The sequence below is a fragment of the Tripterygium wilfordii genome, chromosome 20, assembly GCF_013401445.1.
Source record: "Tripterygium wilfordii isolate XIE 37 chromosome 20, ASM1340144v1, whole genome shotgun sequence".
In the NCBI taxonomy this organism is placed as follows: domain Eukaryota; kingdom Viridiplantae; phylum Streptophyta; class Magnoliopsida; order Celastrales; family Celastraceae; genus Tripterygium; species Tripterygium wilfordii.
Window position 1 is genome coordinate 9,670,719 of NC_052251.1, and position 23,141 is coordinate 9,693,859.

Below are 23,141 nucleotides of genomic sequence, written 5' to 3' on the forward strand. Positions count from 1 at the left end.
TTGTAGGAGAATTGTTCAATTTCATCAAAGTAATATTCGAATTGTTTGGATTGAATTGATGCGGTGCTATTAAAAGTATCTGATTTATAAAGTTACTATGCAATGTCAATTAATCTCAACAAACTTGACTGAAAAAATCCAAATTACTTGCTTTGGATGCTTATATAATGTAACATCACTTTCAAATCAATCAATATATTTATATGGTCAACCAAGAAAACAAATCCAACTTCTATATAATCTACTCACGTCTCTTCTCAAAGGTCCTCACTTGCACACGCTCTCTGGCGGCTGTTGGGAATGATACCAATAGAGAATTAAGGTAAAAAATAAAGCAAATCAAAATAAAACACCAAGATTTACGAGATTCGATCAATTGTGCCTATATCTTCGAAATTACAATCACCATTTGAAAGAAAGAATATAAGATTATGGCGGTCGGGTTAATCAACGTAAGCAACCGGTATCAAAACATGAAGAACCAAACAGGCGGTAGCTCCAAAGTGACCTTGTGAAATCTCAGTGCTGGGGAAGTCATGGCCATTTGCCAGTATGCATACCTCCTTGTGGTCTAAAAAGAAATGACTGGAGATGAAGTCTTGCAAGAGTAGCAGAAGTAATAGAATCCTCATCTTGTCTTTCTTTTGCAGTAGTGACGGCAGCCACATAAGCTTTTCTTGCTTCTTCCATTTTCTGTAGCTCCATGTCATCCAAATCATCCTGTTTAAAACCAACACAGATCGTTAATTGCATCCGATAAAATAAAATATAAACTAAAATTCAAAGCCCTTCATCTTTAATATCCTCCCCAATACAGAATAAAAACCAAGCTAACTCAACATCATCATCCATTTCTTTGGGCAGGTAAAAAAATAAGTATAGAGATGATACAAGAAAAGCACCTCATCTAAATGCCCAGAGAAACCAATACTGAGTGGCATATTATAACATAAGCTCATGGCAATGCAAGTATAGAAATAACATAGATCAACTGTATCTTCTTATCACTGTCTTCTTCCATAGTTACTCTGTTAGAATCTATGTACTGCAACATGCAAGAAAAAACCAGAAGAGAAGTAGGGAGGAGGCAAAGGTGAGGGATATAGAGGACCAAATGAATGATGCGCTATGGAGACAAAGTCATAATAAGCAAAATATATAGAGAAGGTTGGATTTCCCAGGCTTACAATGGAAGGAAGATGCTCAAAACGATATGGTGTGATATCATAATCATCAGCATATGCAGTTGAACCATCTTTCGCCAAGCCTTCAAAGACAAGCATAAATGATGAGATCTCCCCTTGCATAGAGTATAACTCTTCCTGGAGCTTCTCCACTTTCCGATTAGATATTGTCACTTCCCACTGTAACTTCTCCAGTGCAGCTTGCTTGTCTGCAAGCTTAATCTGTGGAGCATAGACATGTGTATGGTCACCATGAAGCAGAGGGTAATAATATAAATGAGACTCGAGAGTCTTTGGTTATCCTATATGGACCGAAACTAGAAGCGTAACTCACAATGACCAACAATTGAAATTTTCATTTTCCTGATAAATGACGGCAGTGATATAGTACCTTTGCATCAGAGAGTTGTACTTGAGTAGACTTAATTAAGGAGTCCTTTTCTGCAGCCAGGTGTTTCAGTTCGTCAACTCTTTTGTGAACATCATTCATCTGGTTCTTTGAGATCTCTGCTGACTTCAAAAGGCCATCCTTCTCTAATAACTTCCTCTGCAGTTCCTCCACTTGTTCCCTCGAAGCAACCAACTCTTCCTGGTCCTTTTCCGATGCCAAAGCCATAGAGGAAAATATTGAAAAACTGTCAGCATCATGATCATTGCTAACAGTTTTACTCAAGTTCCCACGGTCCTTTTTCTTTTTCACAGGAATAGAGTGAGTTGCATTCCTTCCTTTAGAATCCACCTTCAACACAGAAGAACAGCAATATCAAGCAAATCGTATTTGAAAAACAAACCACATCTTTTGAGATGACAAGTCAAAATAATGTTGAGGCTGTTAGCTTGAAAAATGAACCAGTTAACTGCAAAAGGAAAACTTCACAAAGAAAATCCAAGATTCTTAATTGAAACCTTATCCTAGTTTATTTCTTTTACAAAAATTTCTCAACTAACTTCAAGAACGGCAACCAAACGTGCACAAAACCCCAATCATCTTTGGAAACCATCAATAAAAAATATATGTTCATCTCGCGGACGTAGTTGTGCCATTAGAAAGATCGCAGTATTACTTTTGGTTTCCGGAAATATGAAGAAGGATTAGTAAAATGACATTGATAACTATGGATAAAGGGATGTACTAAATTTGCTATACTCATCGGCATACCAATGTCGTCTGCAAACTACAATGATATTTGTTACTTACAGTTTTCTTCATTTCCTTTTCTTGTAATTTATTTTTGCTTACTCCACCCTCTTGTAAGGTAACAAAATCCAATGGAAGATCCCATTCATCCTATTTCTAATAATATGTTCACACTAGCAGGACCAGTTATGGTAAATGACCTCCATATCAATAATGCTGCTTATCTACTGGCAAATTTCCTTGCATTGCCATGACATCTCAATCACAATATCACATTAAAACTGTTGCGCTAGGACTCAGGAAGGACAAATAAATTCTCAACTAGTTTTGTATGATTGCAACTTTGCAAGCTATCTCAGCAGCATCAAACCTATAGTTAACCACTTTCGCTCCAAAATTGGCTAAGAAGAACAACAAATAAATGGAGCATTGATACGATAATATCCATCCGATGGTGTAATATTAACTAAAGAATCAAGCCAGAAAGACAAAAATTACCAAAAATATTAATTGTAAGCTTACTTTTCTGTATAAGGATTCCCTCGAGGGGGTCTTGGTGTAGGCCATCGAACCACGCCGAGTAAATGAAGTGCTTGCTTTCCCATCCTGACCAAATTCAGAAGGAAAAACACTGAGTAAGTTGAGAATTCTTCTCATCTCATTCAAAAAATGTCCCTATTGTTGAAAGAAACAAAGTAAGAGAGGCAGTGATTCGATGTCATTCCTTTCCCAGCTCTTTCGCCCCGATAATCTCAGAAACCACACAAAAGCCAAGTAACTTCAAAATTGACGCACCAGTAGAGCAAAAACCCAACCCAATTGACCCTAAGATCCAAGTTTGCACATATTAAAGAAACAGAGGGGGAGAGACATTACGATGAGCGACTGGACGAGAGGGACCATCTCGACGAGGTTGTTGAAAAGCACCCGATCGAAATCTCCGTTCGACGAGAGTAACGACTGATTTTGCAGGTGAGTCGGGGAGGAGTCGTCGTCCTGCCTGGAAAGCCATGATTTTGGGTCACCGAGACCCGAATTATCTTGCAAATCTACATAGTGTTGCGGATCATACATGGTTATCGACTGCAAAATCAAGTTTTGTCGTTCGATTCCGGAAAAATGCACAAGAGGAATACCAGGAAAAGAAAGAAACACTAGTGGGTGGGCGACTGACTAAGAGAGAAGAACTGCAGACTTGTATGGAGACTTGGGTTTGAACTTCGTTTCTGTATCACGAAGACGGATATCAGCTCTACCAAAATGTCCCTATAATTATAACCGTTGGGAGTAGGAACCGTGGGGGAGTCGGGGTGGAAAAAAAAACCCTTTTTATGTCGGTTTTGGGTCGGACAAGTACACATCTTTATGAAATATTTACATGTTTAGATTCTAATTCGAATTAGTTTTGGACGTACTTAATTATTGATCAAACCCGAATTAGTTTAAATTCGGACAAGTAAATCAGACAATAATCTAATTCAAATTAGGGTTCGGATAAGATTTCTGTGTTTGGATCCTGACCTAGTTTTAAACCCGACAAAAATTTTGTATTTAGACCCAGATTTTGAACATATTACTTATGTCCAAACTTCATTTAATTCGGATTGGACAAATTCAATCATACAAATCAGACAAAATTTTGCCACCCCTTATTGAGAGTTGGTTTCTTTCCCATAATTTTGGACTCGTTTCAGTCCTTTGGGAGTAGGTTTCTTTCCCATAATCGTGGGGTAGGGGTATTTTGCTTTGGAGTAGGCCGGTGGAGTAAACCCTCGAATATGTGCACTGCTCTCTTAGAAGTACCCTGTACAGAATCAAGGTAAGTTGCTGACATTTTATCAGAGGATGTGGCTTTAAAGTATTGATGCGAGATTTCGAACTTAAAATCCATAAATTTACATAGAATATCAAGAACCAACTCGGCCAACTCCTACATTGCTATTGCTTTGGGTTTTTGCTCACTTTTTAACCAGTTTTTATTTTTTATTTTTTATCATAACGGGCTCTTGCTTGCTTAAATAGCAAGGCTAACAAAGTGGAACATGCAATTGTATCTTTGAAGTGATGTACTTCAAGGCACAGAGTCAACCATGACAAGCCAGCCAAATCTTTATAATGGACTGAAGACCAGAAGTGAGGATGCAACCTAGCAATCACACAAGGCCTTCAAGAACACAAAAATGTGCAAGGGCACAAAGAAATGGGCCGGAATATCATGCCAGGTCTCTAAGGAAGGACCATATTTTTTCTTTACAGTTCAGTTTACAGGTAAAGGTGGGTGAGAATGCCAAACTAAACTGCATGCAAAACCAACCAGTACACACATGGTCAGAGAGGGAGTGAGAGACGGTTCTGTATATGGGGGAAATTTGAAAAGGAAACATATCCGTAGAAGTGAAGCATTGCAACTTCTCAGCTTGAATCAGTTGGCCAGAAGAGCACTGATCAAGTAAAGTAAATGATATGTGCTAAATGGAGTCTTGGTAATGTTTTATATTCAGATAAAAAAAAAAGAAGATGTTGAAAACAGTCTGCGGGCTCAATGATACATTCGCAACAAAATCCCTACCTCAGCAAAAACATCATAGACAGTTGAGGAAACTCTAAATCAGGATACAAACTAAAGTCGGAGTTAGCAGAACGACAAGTGTTCGAATATGGAGGAAATAATCAGTGTATGCATGCACCAGTAACATTCTTTACATAGGCAACAAAAGATATGAAGGAAATAATCAATGTATGCATACAACAGTAACATTATTTACATAGGCAACAGAAGATATTGCAATGACTGCTAATAGATGAAACAATCAGTAAGTTTGTTTCCTAAGATGCATTTCTTCCTATTTTATCCTGTACTCAAAATCTTTCCTTTCATTCCTCAGTACTCATCACAAGGTTCCCATAGATTTGAGGCAGATACTCCCCCAACTTACCTTTGCGAGTCTAACAGTAAGATGTTGCTAAGGCCTTTGTAAATCAGCCAACAGCTAAATAACAAAAATATCATCATCTTGGATTCTTGGACATAAAGAAAAACGAAGAATCGATCCAAATGGTAGATTTCCATAAAGCAGCTTTCCAAATTTTAATTTTATCAGTATCATTGAACAACTTCTTCCAAATTGGATCGTAAAGACAATGAATGAAAAGTATTAAGAAAACTGGGTGGGGTTTACAAATATTCCAATACCATCACAGAAAAATTACTCTTCCAAAGGTACAACATCAAAAGACATTATTCAAAGTAAAAATTCCATAACTAAAAGCTCCAATGAAAAGATTTAGAACATATTCTCTAAAAGGATAATCCAATCTCATTAAAAGAACTAGCAACGGAAAGAGGACAGAATGCGAAAAAGTAGTAAAGATTTACAGACATACATACATGTGCAATTATTTGCCTCACAAAAAACCTGGTAAGACAGGAAGAGAAAGATTACATACATTTCCATTCAAGCAGAACTACTTCCTTCTCTAAGTTGCTTTATTGCAGCATATAATTTCCTTCAAGGCCCGACAGCAAATACACCCATCTCCTTGAGATCATCAAGAGTGAGCAGCGGCAAAACTTCTTCATCCACCTCATGCATTTTAAACACACCGGCATACTTGCCAAACCCAAGCTGCTCCAACCATCTACTAACACCATCTGCATCACCAACTCTAAGTCCCATCTCATCCCATTTGCCACTAGAGTTGTTCCCTTCACAACAAGCATCATCCTTCCAAGCATCATTTGCAATGCATTGTTGCCCCAAGTCATGATTGATTTCACCAATGTCATATTCACTAGCCTCTTTGCTCATGACTGGTGTTTCATGATCTGATATATCCTTACGATAAATAGAGAAATCATTATCATTACATGCTTCCAACATGAAGCCAGAAAACTCCTTTTCACTAAAATGTCTCCCATTGTTGTCAATGAATTCAGGGATGAGTTTAGAGCTCCAAAAACTACCAAAAATGTTATTGTTGTCCCCAATGCTCCGGCCCCGTCGCTTCATGACCCTACATTTCCGGGTTACGGGACCAAAATTCAAAATAGGCTTATTCATACCAATTTTCTCAGGATTTAAGGATTCAAAAGGCAATGTTACAGAGTTTGGATTCTTATTTTCTCTATTCTGTTGCAAATCATCTGAAACCCAAGCAGATACATTACGTTCAGAAATTAAAGATTCACAAGGCTTTTCCTCAAGAAACCCACAAGTGGCATTATGTTCACGGCCCCTTGGGTTCACAGAATCAAGCCTCCATCTCTTGTACCCCAAATTTCCCTTAGTTTTCTGAGAAAAGTTACACGCGAAAGCAGCAGAAAAATCTCCTATTTCCCCCAATCTAACATTTGGGCGCCTTTGCCTTTTCGAATTCATATTTTCTGCCAACATTATTCACAACTCAAGAGTCAAGACCTAAACGTTCCAAAAGAAACCCTATAAAAGAAATTTTTTTTAAAAAAAAACCCCACAAAAATTCAAATCTCAGAGTCACCAGAAATAAGAATGAAAATGAAAACCCATGAATACAGACAAAAAAAAAAAAAAAAAAAACACTTTTGCAAGAAGTCCGAATTACAATTACAAATAAGAGCTAAAAAGCGATAGAAACAAGAGATCAAATTAGGCAGAAAAATTCCTGCAGCAGTACTGATACCAGATCATAAACAAGAACAAGTTGAGAAATTTACCTTGTGAAGCAAAAACAGTTTCCATGGAGGAGTGATTTATTGCATGTTCCGCAAGCTATGAAGCTAGCTACTCAAGCGAAGAACTAAAAGCTTCCTCAAAATTCAAACTTTTTTACTTGTCTGGGTAGGAGGGCATAGATTTGGATGAGATTGAGACATCCCAACATTTTAAAAATCTTGGGGGAGTCAAAGGGAAGGAAGACCTGTCATTCTCTTCTTTTAACTGAGTAAACATGATTCTCCAGAACCTTCTTTCAAATGTGACACGTGTCATGTTGAAAAATTTGATATGAGTGTACCTTTTGTGTTTTATATGTTTCAACTAAAAAATAATTGATTAATTATAGCAAATTTTGTGGAAAGGGTTTTTTTTTTTGTTTGAAATGTCACAGGGAATGTATTTGTAGATATTTCTATCATGACTCCAGAAATTAGCGATATTCGTTTGTGGTAAATCCAAAGTGCAAGATAAAATCCAAGAGAAGCTAATAATATTTACGACAGCCATTGGAATACATATGAATTCCCTCTCAGATAGTCCCCTGCAGTTAGGACGTTGATAAGAACACATTTTAACACTCTACCAATACATACCATCTGTGCTTGACAATCGAACAACGTAAATCATCATTCGATTGGTGACACAATCATTTGTCAATCCAAAATCAGTGACGGTGCACCATATTCATCAAACAGGGTTATTAAATTCATAAAATAGCACCGGTTGTTCAGTCAAATTGCTTCTACGGTCTACCTCTACCATGAGTCTGACACTTCCACGGCCCAGCCTCCATAGCAATGCTGCAAACTTGGTTGCAACATCAACTGCAACTTCCACCTCAGGATCCTTTTATTGGTGTTCCTTGATGAATCTTGAAGGAAATCAAAATAATTTGACTTTAAACCGCCTGATCTCTGCCACGTGGTAGTCCTTAATTACAGTGGGACCAACCCCTAACACCGTTTAGCTGGCGCGCTTTTATTGGCTGAATCTTCATCGTTTAACGGGTCTCCCACAATAAGAAGAAAGAAACTACGAGTGAGCGAACGTGATCAAATGGTGCGCACGGCACAACCACATCGCCTGGCCTGCGTCGTCGTCGCAGCCGCTGGTTTTATTTGTCGCTCGCTCGCTCTTTTTTTTTTTTTTTGCAATTGCATTATCATCATCGCCGGCGTGTTCTTCTGGTATTAATCGATGAGATCATATTCGAAATTGTATGTCATTTGATTTGAATTGGCGAATTGGACAAGGAGTTTGTCGAGGAGTGTGGGGATTTTCGGTGACTCTGATTGAGAGTTGCAAGTTGTTGAGGTCTTTTCGATGTGATTTGGCAAATGTTTGGACTATAGGTTTCTATTTGTGACAATTTCGGATCTCTAGAGTTTCGATGTTTGCGTTTAGGTTACTGTTTTCGCCTGCATTGCCGAAATTTTATTGGGAAACGAATTGTAGTGTTTGTTTCTGTGGTTAGTGTGATGAGGAGGGATGTGCAGGGTAGAGAGGGGTGGTGAAAGGAAGTGTGAGTTGTTCTCGAAAAAGAAATGAAGGGAGAGTATAGAGGAGTGGTGGCGGAGAAGGTAAAGAGCGGGTCGGGGTCAAAAATGAAGCTGTGGATATACGCGCCACCTCGTCTGTAGTGCTGTGGACTTGCGTGGTACAGTTGACGACGTTGGGGGAGATGTGGGGGCCTAGAGTTTTGAAGGGATGGCCATCTTGCTTCTCCCAGAATTCTGCTGCCCTGTTAAAAGGATGAGGTCCCTGTCTTGGCTGCCCCGGCTCTCCCACCAAAGAGTTAGTCCTTTCCCTCTTTCTATTGCTCTTTGGATCTTCGATGCAAAACCTAAATACTCTCAGAATCTCATCATGTCCTGTAATGTAGTTGGTAGAGTGATTTTGAAGAATTTTAGCGCTTGGATGACTTAGCAACTTAAAATTTTACCTGCTTATTCCTTCTCTCTGATAAACGCAACTATTTTCTTTTGATGTGAGATGTTTCCTTGGTTGATCATATTGTATTGTGAGGAGAAGTTGATTTATGATCAAACCATTTTGAAGTTAACACATTCCGTTGATGATTGAAGGAGGAGAGGGCAAACTTATAGGGTTTGGCATTGTTTTCCATGTTTTGTTAACTACTCTTTTTTTTTGGGCATGGCCATGCATATTGGAAGATGATTTCTTAGCTTTTAGTCATTCTTCTGGTCCTTTGAAAATTAATGGTGCATTAATGACTTATAACATTGCATCTGAAGTTAGAGATTCATAGATCATTTCGATTTTTATAGATATTCCCGAATCAGAACATTGTTTAGCTGGTGTTCCTTTCGTCGTTTGTGCACTTGCTGAGTTATTTTGAATCTAAATCTGATATTTCTTGTGTTGGGGTATAGGGGTTTATAGGAACAATGGATATCTTACGATTTCGTGCAATGGAGGTTTCAATCAAATGAGAGCAGCGGTGAGTGGTTACCTAGCAATACTGGGCTGTAATTTAGCCTTTCTGTTTTGAATTCTTCATGTACTGCTAGCATAGGCCTCTCGTAGTTATTTATTGTTGTTGGCATGTCATGCTTTTCAGATATGTGACATGGTTGCTATTGCAAGGTATTTAAATGTCACACTTATTGTTCCTGAGCTGGATAAGAAGTCCTTTTGGGCTGATCCCAGGTATGTCAATAAAATTTTTTTGCTTGTTCATAAGGAACTAATTAGTTTTTCTTTGTTATAGAGCAGTCCTGATATTGTTGAACCATTGGCCTAGTGATAAACTTGTTTCACTGCAAAGTAGAGTTCATGGGTAGCAACCTCTCTTTTATGCGGGGTAATGTTGGGTACATCTCACCCTTCTGCGACTCAACCTCTACTCAGAATCTTTTGCACAGGAGTTATTTTTTTACAGCAATACTAATATTTTACAGACTCTTCTGCGGCCACAATGGGATTATACATCTTAACTTTGAATGTGTAATGCATAACCTGGCAGTGAGTTCCAAGACATATTTGACATGTATCATTTCATTACATCGTTGAGAGATGAGGTTCGAATATTGAAAGAATTGTCACCCAGGCTTAAGAGGAGAATGGAACTAGGATTGATTCATACAATGCTACCAGTTAGTTGGTCTGATATATCTTACTACCGTAACCAGGTTTGTCTGTTTACTGTTTGTTTATTTGTTCAATTTTATGTGGGCAATGGCTGTCACGTACTTGAAACATTTGCAGTATTAATTTATCATAGCTAATTAATTTTCCCATTCACATGCCTTAATGATATTGACGGCTCTGTAGAAGATCATAGACTCCAAGTTTCCATCATTTTTTTATGATGCGCGTGCTACTCATTTCTCCTCTGAAATCAGTTTGTATTGTTCCTTTTTGTTGCATACAGATTCTTCCTCTTATACAAAAGTACAAAGTTATGCATCTTAATAGAACTGATACTCGACTTGCCAATAATTGTCAACCTTCGGAGCTTCAGATGTTGCGGTGCCGTGTAAATTTTAGTGCTCTGAGATTCACAACGCAGATAGAGGAGTTGGGCAAAAGGGTTGTCAAGCTTTTGAGGCAGAATGGTCCTTTCCTGGTGCTCCATCTTAGATATGAAATGGACATGTTGGCATTTTCTGGCTGTACACAAGGTTGCAACCATGAGGAGGTAGAAGAGTTGACAAGAATGAGGTGAGCCTCACCTTTTTCCTTTCATTTCACCTATTATCATCAAAAATCAAACATTATCGTTAGTGCATAACATAATTTGTCTACCTGTTAATTTATGTCAATATCATTGTTATGTGTGCTATCAACCGGAAACGATCTACATTATCGTTAGTGCGTAACATATTTTTTTTGGATTTCTGGTAGATATGCTTATCCGTGGTGGAAAGAGAAAATTATAACGTCCGACTTGAAAAGGAAAGATGGTTTGTGCCCCTTGACACCTGAAGAAACTACTCTTGCATTGAGGGCATTGGACATTGATCCCAATATCCAGATCTATATTGCAGCTGGTGAAATTTATGGTGGAGAAAGGAGAATGGCTAGTCTTGCCTTGGCATATCCTAAATTGGTTTGTATGCCATTCTTCTTTATCTCTCTCTCAACTTTTGTTTGCTTGGTATAATCTTTATTAGTTTGTTGTTCTCTGGCTTGTGAAACAGGTGAGAAAGGAAATACTGTTGGAACGATCAGATCTCAGGTTTTTCGAGAATCACTCATCTCAGATGGCTGCTCTGGGTTATCTTGTTTCTTTAGAAAGTGACATTTTTGTTCCAACGTACGATGGAAACATGGCTAAAGTTGTCGAAGGACATCGGAGGTACTGTTTTGATTTTAGAGCAGTTCCATTTGATTAGATTGTAAGTTATTGTGTAATCGGGTACTAATTTAGTGGTTTTGGTTGGCTTTAGATGAATGATTTTGGAAACCCCCACCAGTTCTTACATTTCAATTTTCGTCTCTAATCTCCATCGGTAGACTAATTTGCGTATGCCCTACAACGAGACAGTTGTTAAAGAGCTCTTGTGGCCTAATGGGGGCCAGTTCTTTACAGTTGCACAAACTGTGAGGTTCAATTACCCCCTCCAAAAAATTAAGAATAATACCCCATGATTTATCCAAAAAACAAACAAACTAGGTAGTGTTATTTTATCTGGCTATGGGTGATTGCCGAATTTTTGTCTTTATTCAGCTTAGATGCATATATTTTTAATTACTGATATGCGAACTGTGTACTAAGTGAAAAAGGGTTCCTGAATTGTTTGTGAAGATGCGGGTGCTTTTTGTTAATTTCATCTTATATAACTTGGTTATTCTTGTTTAAGATAGAGTTTCCATCTTGAATGTGGTGTCTAATTGTCTATTATGCCCATTTTCTGATTCTCTGCTTCGCTCTCTCTCTCTGTAATCCTCTCTACTTTTACCATATTCTATGTCATTATTGTATTTTGTTTTCACTAAAGCTATGCTTAGCAGAGACGTTTCCCTAATGTTGATGAATGATTGATAATTGTTGCGTAATTATTGGATAACGAACACTTATATTTCTTTTCAGATCCAAGAATAAACAAAAGATCGAACGGTTAAAATTACAACAAATGTCTATACATAATTATTTTTTAATTTTTACGATTTTTTGGGATACTAACATGATAAAAATAGGGTTGGTGCCCCAACACTGCTAAGGGGCGGGATCCCGCACCTGAGTAGTGTGCGGACCTGCCTTAAAAAGGTCGGTTTTGAATGTGTGCGGATCCACACTTTGCTTTATATATATGCGGTGGCAGTGCTATGTATTCATAATGATCCATAATCTTTGTGGCATGATTACTAAGTAAGATGATATGAAAAAGTATGAGAGAAACAACTAGTGATAAAATTTAGAATTTTCGAAGCTGTCATGGTGGACGGCTGATTCACGTAAATGATCACATTCCATTCTCAAAGATGCAGACCTTTTTCTTCTTCTTTGAATTCCATATAGGCCATAGCTAGAACATGCTCCGCCCATAAAAAGAAAAGATGTAGACAGAGAAAACGACCTCTTTAATAAATATATAAAAGTTTTGTTCTTTTTTGTTAAAATATCTACAATATGACACGTCAGCAGCAGCACATCAAACATATTACCGTTGGCTTGTCTTCCACTGTAGTAGATAGCCGTTGCACAAATGTATTTGGTGAATTAACTTGAATGAAAAACGTAGCTTCTTGCTACAGCTCCTCTCTTTGTCTTTTGTCTCTCAATCTTCTTCTTCCATTCTCTAATCGTCTACTTCCGCAACTCCATCTCTCTCTTATATCAAAATATTACGCTTTTGTGTTTAGCTAGCTTTTCATATTTTGTTGAGGCCAATGACGCAGCTACTGACGTTCACTTGTTTTAACCTTTTTCTCCAAATTACATACCCCACCCACACAAGAACACCACACCACCACGTAAAACTACAAATCCAAATTCCACACGAGATTCCTCAACTTTTCTTATTTTCCTGCGCCCGCCGGTTTAGCTTAATCCATATCTAAGCCAATTATATTAGTTAGTGTTCAAATATTCAATGAGAGACTTTAAGTTTCTCATTAAATTTGAGAGATTACAATTAACAACTTAAATGTGATAATGCATAATATAATTGATTATTGTTTAAGATGGTATGGATGTATTCAACGTAAAGATAACGGTACAACAGTGAGGAGGAACGAGAATTTTGTATAGGAGAGACTAAGAGGCGACGAGAAAGACCTAAAAAGACATGGTTGGATCTTGTAAGTAATAAGAAATGATATTAAGTTAATAAGAGTAAATGAATCTATGATTTTATAATATAAATGAATGGAGAAAAACGAATATACATGGTGAATTCTGTTGATGTTCTCCTATACTCATATAGTCGATTCCAAACTTTTGAGATAACGATTTTAATGATCACGATCAATTTAATATACACCACAAATATTCTTTCATTTTTTAATATACACCACCGACAAATTTATTTCCATCTAATCTTTCTCCTTCCGTTTTCCACAACCCATTAAAGACCCTACAAAAGCTCTTTATTTAAGAATGGCCGATTGCATTTTGTACCCACAAAAACCCCTCTCTCTCTCACATCTCTCTTTGCTCTCTCACACACTGTCAAGAACAAAAGCCCAATTTCACAAATGACTCTGTTAGGCACGGGAACCCATGTCCTGGTCTTCCCTTTCCCTGCACAAGGTCACATGATCCCACTCCTCGACTTCACCCACAAACTCGCCCTCCAAGGTTTAACCATAACCATCTTGGTGACCCCCAGAAACCTCCCTCTTCTAAACCCCCTTCTCTCAACACACCCTTCAATCAAAACCCTAATCCTCCCTTTCCCTCCCCACCCTTCCATCCCGCCGGGAATAGAAAACGCCAAAGACATGTCTACGAACTCCTTTGTTCCTCTGAAGCACGCCCTCAGTCAACTCCGTGAGCCCTTGCTGACGTGGTTCAGATCTCACCCTTCACCGCCTGTTGCTATCATTTCTGATATTTTCTTCGGGTGGACCCACCACTTGGCTTGCCAGCTTAGCATCCGTCGCATCTGTTTCTCGCCGTCTGGAGTTATGGCCGTGTCGGCTATATTCTGTCTGTGGCGGGACATGGTTAAGAATGATGATCCCGGCAATCAAAACACTGTCGTTTCGTTTCCTAGGATTCCGAATTGTCCGAAATACCCATGGTGGCAGCTTTCGCAAATTTATCGGAGCTACGTTGAAGGAGATCCGGTGTCGGAGTTTATCAGAGATGGTTATTACGCTAATATGGCGAGTTGGGGACTCGTTTTTAACTCGTTCAGCGAGTTGGAATCGGTATATTTGGATTATCTGAAAAATGAAATGGGCCACGATCGTGTTTGGGCTGTTGGGCCGGTGCTTCCAATCAGTGACAATCTCTCTCGGCCCATTGAAAGAGGAGGGTCCAGTTCCGTTTCTCATGATCACGTGGCTTCATGGCTTGACACGTGCGACGATGAAACGGTCGTGTACGTCTGCTTCGGGAGTCAAGCCGTCTTGACAAATGATCAGATGGAGCGAGTCGCATCAGGACTAGAACAAAGTGGGGCCCATTTCATGTGGTCCGTAAAGGAACCCACGAAACTCCACGTGGCGGATAAGTACGGGAAGGTTCCATCGGGATTCGAAGATCGTGTGGCTGGGAGGGGCCGCGTGATAAAGGGATGGGTCCCGCAGGTGTCGATACTGAGCCATCGAGCCATTGGTTCGTTCTTGACTCATTGTGGGTGGAACTCTATCCTAGAAGGGCTAATGGCTGGTGTGACGATGCTTACATGGCCAATGGGTGCGGACCAATTTCTCAATGCGACTCTGTTGGTTGATGAATTGAAGGTAGCCAAGAGAGTGTGCGAGGGTTCGGGAAATTTGCCCGACTCGGATGAACTAGCCAGGCTGATTGCAGAATCGGTAAGTGAGAAGGGGTCGATTGAGAGAAAACGACGAGCCATGGAATTGAGCAAGGCCGCACTGGAGGCTGTCAAAGAAGGCGGAAGTTCTGCACGGGATTTGGACGAGCTGGTAAATCTTTTGGCTGCTTTGGAATGAACGCCAGTTACTTGATTCATGGAAGATTAAATAAAATGTTAAATATTTTAATTTCTTTTTTACTAGTATAACAACCACCACCTCTAGACTATGAGAGCTAATTTAAAAATAAAGAAAGCGTGAGAGATTCAAAAACTAGTAAAATCCAAATAAGAAACAAATGTCATGATAAGTATTGAAGTGTGGAGTTTTGGCTAAGATTTAGCCTATCTGGAGCTACTGTCTGGACGCCTAGGGTTGGTGTCCGGACAGCATGCGTGAAACGGAGGCAGAGATCTCTTCCTCGTTTAGTTGCTCAAGACTCGAGTAAGGTATATTCAGTACTTCAGTCTGACGTCCCCTAGACCATGGGGATGTTGGGCTCTTTAATGCAACCACAATAACGCTTTTTTATTGGGACATGGATGAGTATAAAGTGTGTTTTATTGGCCCAACGTGCTAATGTATGTGTACAATGATACAAATTTTTTGTTGGACCAAGACGGACTTTTCCTTTACCGAGTAGAGCCATGCCATCATCTCGTGAAATGGCACGGAGCTTGAACCACCACTATTGGCTTGCCCCACCACGTCCTCATCAAGAGACAACACCAGTCCCACCGCCCAAACCCGTTGGTGACCCAGTTCGGTTTTCATATAATCGATGTAGAGTTGCTCCAACTCGGAGAACGAGTTGAAAACGATTCCCCAACTCGAGTAAACAGCCAGCCAGCTCTCCCTCAAGAGTGCCCAGTCGAGGTCTCCCGACTCATAGCCTCTATGAAAGTGAGTAATTAGCTTATAAGCTTTGTCAAACATCCTACATAAGCTATCTTATAAGTTTTAATAAGCTTTAAAAAAAAACTTCAAATTGAAGCTTATTTTAGAGATTACGTTTGTTTGTTTTTTTTTTTTATTAAGATAATATTATAAATTTTTTTTATTTTATCTTTTAAATTAAATTTAAATACATTTTTTTTTAGAGTTTATAAACTAACTTATGTTATAAGTTCATCAAATATCTAACAGTTTATTTCACACTTATAAATTAACTTTTCATAATTTATAATCTATCTTATTTTGACAGCAAATAAATTCTACCAAACATAGCCATTTTGCGGCCCCGCTGTGACAAAGGGCCCCCGATCTGTAAAGAAGCATGCAACTCAAAGGCTTCAAGTCTAAAGATGTAGGCGAGCCTCATAACTCAAAGGTACCAAAGACTGAAGGGTGTAGCTGAGCCTCATAAAAATAATTGGTCCTTGTGGTTGGTTGGTAGAATGCATTAATCAATCAATAATAATCATAATAATTCATATACAAGCGTCGAAGGACTCCTGCTCCACTTTGTATATCATAATTAGGCTACCCCTCCCAGGATCTTAATATATATATATATATATATATATATATATATATATTTAACCTTTAGTTTACATCTTTACATTAGACCTTTATGTGAGAATTTCTCTCTCTATATATAGACACACACACACTCACTATCTGAGTTAACCTAGTGATTTTCGAAGCCAACTCTTGGCAGACACGCATCCTGCTCCACTTTGTCTTTCGCTCACCATATCACACTCGCCTATTCACCACAGTGTATGGGCCCGCCCTCCTTTTGCTCGCCTTTCGAGTCATTGATAACACATATTTATGCACATTTTGCATCTCTTATTCCTATACTTTGCACTAGTTTCCTTTGTGAAATGGGTTGTTTTGATGTGTTTTGTGTAAGTTTTGAGGGCATACATCCCTAACGGTGATTGAGCGCTAAAGAGGCAAAAATAGGATGAAATGAGAAAATATGAATATGTTCACAATTTTGAAGCCAAGTCAGGTTCCTAAACAAATTCGTCAACTTCACGGAATAAACTGGATGTGCTCAGAAGCAATTGAACAACGATTATATATCATTGGAAAGATCTAGAAGTCTAGTTTCCATAGAATTTACGGTTCGTGATTTGGAGTTTCCTAGAGGAAGTTGCATCAATTTTTGCATCAGTGGTTCAGTCCAGAAATTATTTGTAAATTTAGAAGATTTGATACCTCAAGTTACTATTCTTGGTACTCAAGACACGGAACAAATCTTGGGAGATTACAGGCACTCGAATCTTGTCATTGTTTTATCTTAAACATCGTTATTCATGAATTAAGAAATACATATGAAGGTTGCAACAATCCATGATTGTTAATGATGGATAACTTTCCCTCGACTCTTTCTCTTATAAGAATTAAAAACGTTTTCTACTTCTTATCAATTATTCTGAGTTAGCCGTCTAGCTCGAGTCACAATTAGATTTGATTTGTAATTATATTCCAATCCTCTGCGGGAGATACCCTTACTTCTCACTATACTCAACAACCTTTCTCTTAAGTTACAAGGATTAAATTAAGTTATTTTTCACTACCTATATTGATGTTAAAAAATAGTTGAACAATCATGCAATTCCAAGGTTGTTCCCTATACGTCATGCGATGCCATGGTTGTTGCCTTTGCTCGACCCTCACCAGCCATGTCCAAAGACGCCATAATGTTTATGGGGTCCACCACGACATGGGTGTTTTTGTCATTACTCCTTATGTTAGTCAAAGGATTCTCATCATAATCTTAGAACTTACACAACTATAACATACAAATTTTCTATGAGTTTGTTTGAGACGCATAATTTGTAAACACTGACGCGGGCTTGAGATAAATTTCTAGTAGCTTGTGGTTGTTTTTCGTTAACTAGTTCTTGTTTTGGGAATTTAGAGATAGTTGGATTTTTAGGCTACCTCTCCCAAGATCTTTATTTATATATATATATATATATATATATTAGGAATTCTTCTATGAGGTTCTAAAATGATATCTTAAAATGAGGTTTTAATTTTTAGGATTCACTTTTTGGGCTCAAAATATTTTTTTAAAATTTTAAAAAATATATTTGTATTTTGATCAATTTTACGAACCCAACAATATATATTTTGTTCGAAACAAAAATAAAATGCAACCTGAAATGTATATGAAATGTCTTTTATTTTATATTCAACGATCTAAAATTATCATGCACTTTTCATGTTAAATTTGATTTTTGTTTCGAACAAAAAATATATTGTTGAATTCATAAGACCGATCAAAATACAAATATATTTTTTTTCAAGTTTTACAAAAATGTTTTGAACCGTAAACGTTAACTATAGAAGAGAATTGCTTTATATATATATATATATATGTATGTATATATAGAAGTAATTTGTTAACCGAATTTTTGATTGAGCATTAGCTAGTTTGATTAAATATTTTTTTAGGAATTTTTATGACGCCACTTAAATTTTTAATGGTGGCGATTATCCTACTTCTCATCTAGTAGTTGAAGGATACAAAATCTTTCCTTCCTGTAGTTATTCTATCTCTTTTATATATCCTATCACGTCGTTAATTATTAATAAGATATAGGAGAAAAAAAAATGCTAGACATCTTGTAATGGTGAAAAATTCACCAACAACAATATCTGATGCCTACCTCCATTGCAAGAGATTTATTAACCCAACTGGTTTCTACGATACCTTCATAAAATTTAATTTATATAGGTGAAAATATTATCAGGAAATTGATATCTAGATTGAACAGTGACTCCGTCTCTCATTATCAACCTAGACGAACGCAGCAGCATTTGGAGAGTCCGGTGTCGCATTCACAGTCAAAATCCATAATCTTATCCTTGATCATTGTTCTTGCAAGGGAAGGTAGAAGGTATTGTAAGCAGGTGTTCTAATCTCTTCGTTTCTGTGACTCGTATCTACTCAACAGAACTTGAGAAGAAGCTTCTGGCAGGGGTTAAGATTCTGTGTGCGATTAGGTTAATTATACTTTTCATATCGAAAAATAGGGGTCGTTCATTTTTAACACCTAAAGATTTTTTATTACAAAGTCATCACTCATTTTTTTCAAAATGAGACAAAACAGTCACCCCGACAGATTTTGAATAGGATCGGTCAGACTTGTAGCTGATGTGACATTAAATCAATAATAAATAATCAATATATGCTCATTTTTCTCTTTCTAAAAATAAAAATATTTATCTATTTCCTCTCCTTCCCTAGTGTTCTTCTGGGCGGAGGCTTATTGATTGGAATCTATCCTTCAATACGAACAGGACGTGAACTCGCAGCTTGGTGATGCGATGTGCTTGGCCCAACGATTGAAGTGGCGTTGCGAAGCCAGAGGTGGAGCAGCTGATCGAGGAAGTTGTTGCCGAGGTTAGGGATTGAATTTTGCCTAAATTTTGGTATTGAATTCATTATAGCTTCCCACAACATGCATTGAATTATCAAAGTCAAATGAAATGCTATTGCGACCGTCTAGAATTATCCAATCACTCTAACTACAATATTACTCCATTAAAATTTGATTCACCCAATAAGAGCATTTATACAGCGAAACGAGATTGAAAAAGTCAAAAACCTAATCAGTACATCACAATGCATTGAAACAAGATTGGAAAAGTCATAAACTCGATGAGGGCATCAGTGTCGGCGATAGGGCAGTGTAGCCAAGACTTATGAGCTTGGCGACGTCGATCTGGTCCAAGTTCGGATCCGATGCGCTGATTGCCAGAGCCTACCACACCTGAAACTCCTCATCTTCAGTTTACTGTTCTTCAATGGTTGTTCTTGATGAGGTTACTAGTGTCGTTCTTGATAAGAGAGAGAGGACAGGTTAGAGAGAGAAAATAAAGTTATAGAAGGAGATGAGAGAGGAAGGTATTGTTTCAGATAAGTTTTTTCTTTTAATTTTTTTTAAATGACATATTAGAATCTGTTGAGTTGGACGCTAAGTCATCATACACATCAACACATCCAATGTTATAATGGTTGAACTGTTCTCTCATAAGCATTGACCCTGCCCGACATTATAGTAATTCTAATCGAGAACTCAAAAAGTCTCATCTTGGAAAAATTGGTGAAGATTTTGTAACAAAAAATCTTTGAATCCTAAAAGTGAACAACCCTTATCTTTCGGTGATGAAAAGTACAATTAAACCGTGTGCGATCAGATTGTGCATGACCCGCTGGAATCGAGTGCGATTTCTTCTCTGACTTTGAGTGAGAGGAGTAGATTGCGATTTTGAGAGGAAGAATCGGCATTGAGAGAGAGTTGGTTGTTCGTGAATGTAGAGTGAAATAGAGAAAGTAAACTCAGGTTGTGAGAGAGTTGAAAAAGATAGATATGCAAAGAAAAAGCAAAACAACAACCACACCTAAACAACTAAATCCTATATTGTTATTTGCTACCATTATAACAGTAACAGTACAACTTCTAGGCTGGAATTCTCCAAATCCCATCAAGACTCTTGATTTTTATTGCACTGAAGTGGCGCCACAGTAGTACGATTATGCCGCCACTTAAACTTTGTTGGCTGCGAGGCTAAGCTCATTAAGATTCTTGACTAGGTCGTCCAGATATTTGTCCGAGCTGCCTCCTTTGAGTGCTTTCACAGCTGCTTCTTTTATCTCTCTGGCTTTCACCCTTTCTGGTATATTCTCCTCCTTCATTGACTCGTCCAATATCCGAGCCAACTCGGACGGCTCAGGTAGCTTACGTTCGCCCTCAGCAACTCTAATCCCCAGACCCAGTTGATCAATCACTAGCTCTGCATTGGTGTATTGGTCAGCAAACATAGGCCACGTCAGCAACAAGACTCCTGTCATCAGGCCTTCTAATGCGGAGTTCCAGCCGCAGTTAGTTAAGAAGGCGCCAACTGCTTTGTGTCTCAATATCGCCAACTGGGGCGCCCACCCTTTAATCACAAATCCCCTACCTTTCTCCACACGCTCCTCCAATCCTTTAAGAATCGTATTATAATCATCTGTCACTTGTTCATTGTTCGATGGATTCCTCACGCACCAGACGAAAGGGACCCGACTGAGTTCAAGGCTCGATGCCACCTCCCTCATTTGCTTAACTGTGAGGGTCACCACGCTTCCGAAACAAACGTATAAGACGGACTTCTCCTTTCCCGAGTCGAGCCACGCCATCAACTCGTGAAATGGCACGGAGCTTGAACCACCACGATTGGCATACCCCACCACGTCCTTATCTAGAGACAACACCGGTCCCACCGCCCAAACGCGTTGGTGACCTAGTTCGGTTTTCATGTAATCGATGTAGAGTTGCTCCAACTCGGAGAACGAGTTGAAAACGATTCCCCAACTCGCGTAAACAGCCAGCCAGCTCTCCCTCAGGAGTTCCCAATCTGGGTCTCCAGACTCGTAGTCTTTATGGAGGCGATCAATTTGCCACCAGGGGCATTTTGCAAAAGTCATCTATGTTGTTTGGATCATTGCTTAGGGGGACGTGATCAAGCCACAACGCTGTGGAGTTGGCGTATGAAAAGACACCAGAGGGAGAGAAGACGATGTGCTTGATGGCAAGCTCAGTAGCCAATTGTTGGGACCATCCCAAGAAATAATCGGCTAGAATTGCAACGGGAGGCGATTCGTGAGATCGAAACCAATTGACAATGAGAGGGTAGTGGACATCGCGCATGAAACGGATAAACGATAAAATTGGGAGTTTGTTAGGGGGCGGAGGTCCCGCTCCGGGGAGGACCAGTGGTTGGAGAGAGGAAGTGTTTTTAAATGGGTGGAGAAGAGGGAGGTTGTTTGGTTTGACTATGACTGTGACGGTGAGGCCACGGCTGAGTAGGTGGTGGGTGAAGTCGAGAAGGGATATTATGTGGCCGGAGGCAAAGAATGGATAGAGTAGGATGTGAGAACCAGTCTTGGTCGACGACATAGCTAACTGAGGAGATTAATTACTGTAGTCGGCAAATATGATTCGTATGGAACAATAATGCATAAACCTCTCTTTCATAGTAACGAACATCTACTTTTGGGGATATACCTATGGTTGTCAAAATCCCGATTTTAATCGTAAAATCGTACGATTTTACGATCTTAGGTAACCAAAACGATTCGAATTGATGTAAAATCTCAAAATTGATAAAACCCATCGATCTTACCTTACGATTTTACCCGATCTTACCGATTTTAACTTATGGAGTCATGGGCTTATGGGTTGTGGTCTACTAATCATGTGCTTATGTTTCTAATCCTAGTTTTTGTTGAAAAATTGGTTCTAATTTATTAACATCATATAATCGTGCACAATTATTGTGTTTGTTTTTCATAGTTCTCTGGAGGTCTTAAAAAATTACAATTTTATGAAATATTAACATGTCTATAAATAAATAATAATCACATTTTTGAACTTTTTATTACCTATAAACTATAGTATATTATATCATGTTAATTATTTATTTAGAAATAAATAATTTTAATATTTTATTTTTAAATTTTATAAAATTTTACGATTTCACAATTTGATTTTACGATTCGATTTTGCATGCCTTCCACCGATCTTATATAAGATCCCGATTTTGACAACCTTAGATATACCAACTGATTCCATGGTAATATCGTTGATCTCGTGCTCAATTACAATGGGGTGATTTGTCTAAAATACAAATTGAAAAAATGTTGATGTAAATTGGGGACTCACGCACTGCGAGAGTTTGATTATCACAGGGGAGCAAGACCCTCGCATGTGGTTTTGGCCCAACTTGATCTATCGTTAGGTGAAAATTTTATGTGTGCATGGCCGCTCGTATTTGACGTTCAAATGACAAACTTGTATAATATCGTTCTTGATGAAAAAAAAAAAAACATTCGTAAATTGGTGCGTACCTATTTTCGGGGTGTCTCATTTCATCTGGTCTATAAAGAAGCATATTGGTTTTTGATCAAAAAAAGGGTATTAAAGATTGAAGAAAAATGAGCAGGGGGGCATCCATTCGGACGCGAAAGCCAATCGGACGACAGACGCGAAATAGCGGCAACAGGCAAACAGAAGTGTAATTGTCTGGACAACTCGAGGAGTCGTTCGGACAGCTAACGGAGAACTTCAGTTTTGGACGAGTTTTTTTTGCTACAAGAGTCTATTTTGACGAATCTTGTTTTTCCAGTTCGTCTCTAGAACATACTTGCTATCATATTTGTAACTG

General features: G+C 38.5%; 5 protein-coding genes across 10 annotated transcripts; 2 read left to right on the top strand and 3 right to left on the bottom strand.

Moving 5' to 3' along the window:
* Positions 1–195: 195 nt before the first annotated feature.
* On the bottom strand, positions 196–3,568 carry LOC119986630 (protein MICROTUBULE BINDING PROTEIN 2C-like). Its single transcript, XM_038831269.1, has 5 exons — positions 3,199–3,568; positions 2,845–2,928; positions 1,576–1,923; positions 1,188–1,406; positions 196–720 (listed from the first exon to the last, which is right to left on the bottom strand). The coding sequence occupies exons 1-5, from the start codon at positions 3,394–3,396 to the stop codon at positions 535–537; spliced, it is 1,035 nt and encodes a 344-aa protein (XP_038687197.1). The 5' UTR covers positions 3,397–3,568; the 3' UTR covers positions 196–534.
* Positions 3,569–5,597: 2,029 nt separating this feature from the next.
* Positions 5,598–7,201, bottom strand: LOC119986569. 2 transcript variants are annotated; one of them, XM_038831186.1, is made up of 2 exons: positions 7,016–7,201; positions 5,598–6,706 (listed from the first exon to the last, which is right to left on the bottom strand). In XM_038831186.1, exons 1-2 carry the CDS (start codon positions 7,038–7,040, stop codon positions 5,832–5,834), a joined length of 900 nt encoding a protein of 299 aa, XP_038687114.1. In that variant the 5' UTR covers positions 7,041–7,201; the 3' UTR covers positions 5,598–5,831. The 2 variants fall into 2 exon arrangements, with proteins under 2 accessions (XP_038687114.1, XP_038687115.1); XM_038831187.1 differs by having other exon boundaries at positions 5,598–6,761; positions 7,016–7,198.
* A 689-nt stretch (positions 7,202–7,890) lies between these two features.
* On the top strand, positions 7,891–11,757 carry LOC119986567 (rhamnogalacturonan I rhamnosyltransferase 1-like). 5 transcript variants are annotated; one of them, XM_038831180.1, is made up of 6 exons: positions 7,891–8,810; positions 9,598–9,686; positions 10,003–10,168; positions 10,411–10,700; positions 10,884–11,088; positions 11,180–11,445. In XM_038831180.1, exons 1-6 carry the CDS (start codon positions 8,724–8,726, stop codon positions 11,372–11,374), a joined length of 1,032 nt encoding a protein of 343 aa, XP_038687108.1. In that variant the 5' UTR covers positions 7,891–8,723; the 3' UTR covers positions 11,375–11,445. The 5 variants fall into 5 exon arrangements, with proteins under 5 accessions (XP_038687108.1, XP_038687110.1, XP_038687111.1 ...); XM_038831182.1 differs by having other exon boundaries at positions 7,897–8,810; positions 10,884–11,092; positions 11,180–11,757; XM_038831183.1 differs by having other exon boundaries at positions 8,726–8,810; positions 9,624–9,686.
* Positions 11,758–13,580: 1,823 nt separating this feature from the next.
* LOC119987531 (UDP-glycosyltransferase 89B2) lies at positions 13,581–15,287 on the top strand. The gene has a single exon (XM_038832462.1). The coding sequence runs from the start codon at positions 13,680–13,682 to the stop codon at positions 15,105–15,107; it is 1,428 nt and encodes a 475-aa protein (XP_038688390.1). The 5' UTR covers positions 13,581–13,679; the 3' UTR covers positions 15,108–15,287.
* Positions 15,288–20,481: 5,194 nt separating this feature from the next.
* LOC119986959 (flavonol 3-O-glucosyltransferase UGT89B1-like) lies at positions 20,482–21,874 on the bottom strand. Its single transcript, XM_038831647.1, has 2 exons — positions 21,494–21,874; positions 20,482–21,402 (listed from the first exon to the last, which is right to left on the bottom strand). Exons 1-2 carry the CDS (start codon positions 21,872–21,874, stop codon positions 20,482–20,484), a joined length of 1,302 nt encoding a protein of 433 aa, XP_038687575.1.
* Positions 21,875–23,141: the final 1,267 nt, after the last annotated feature.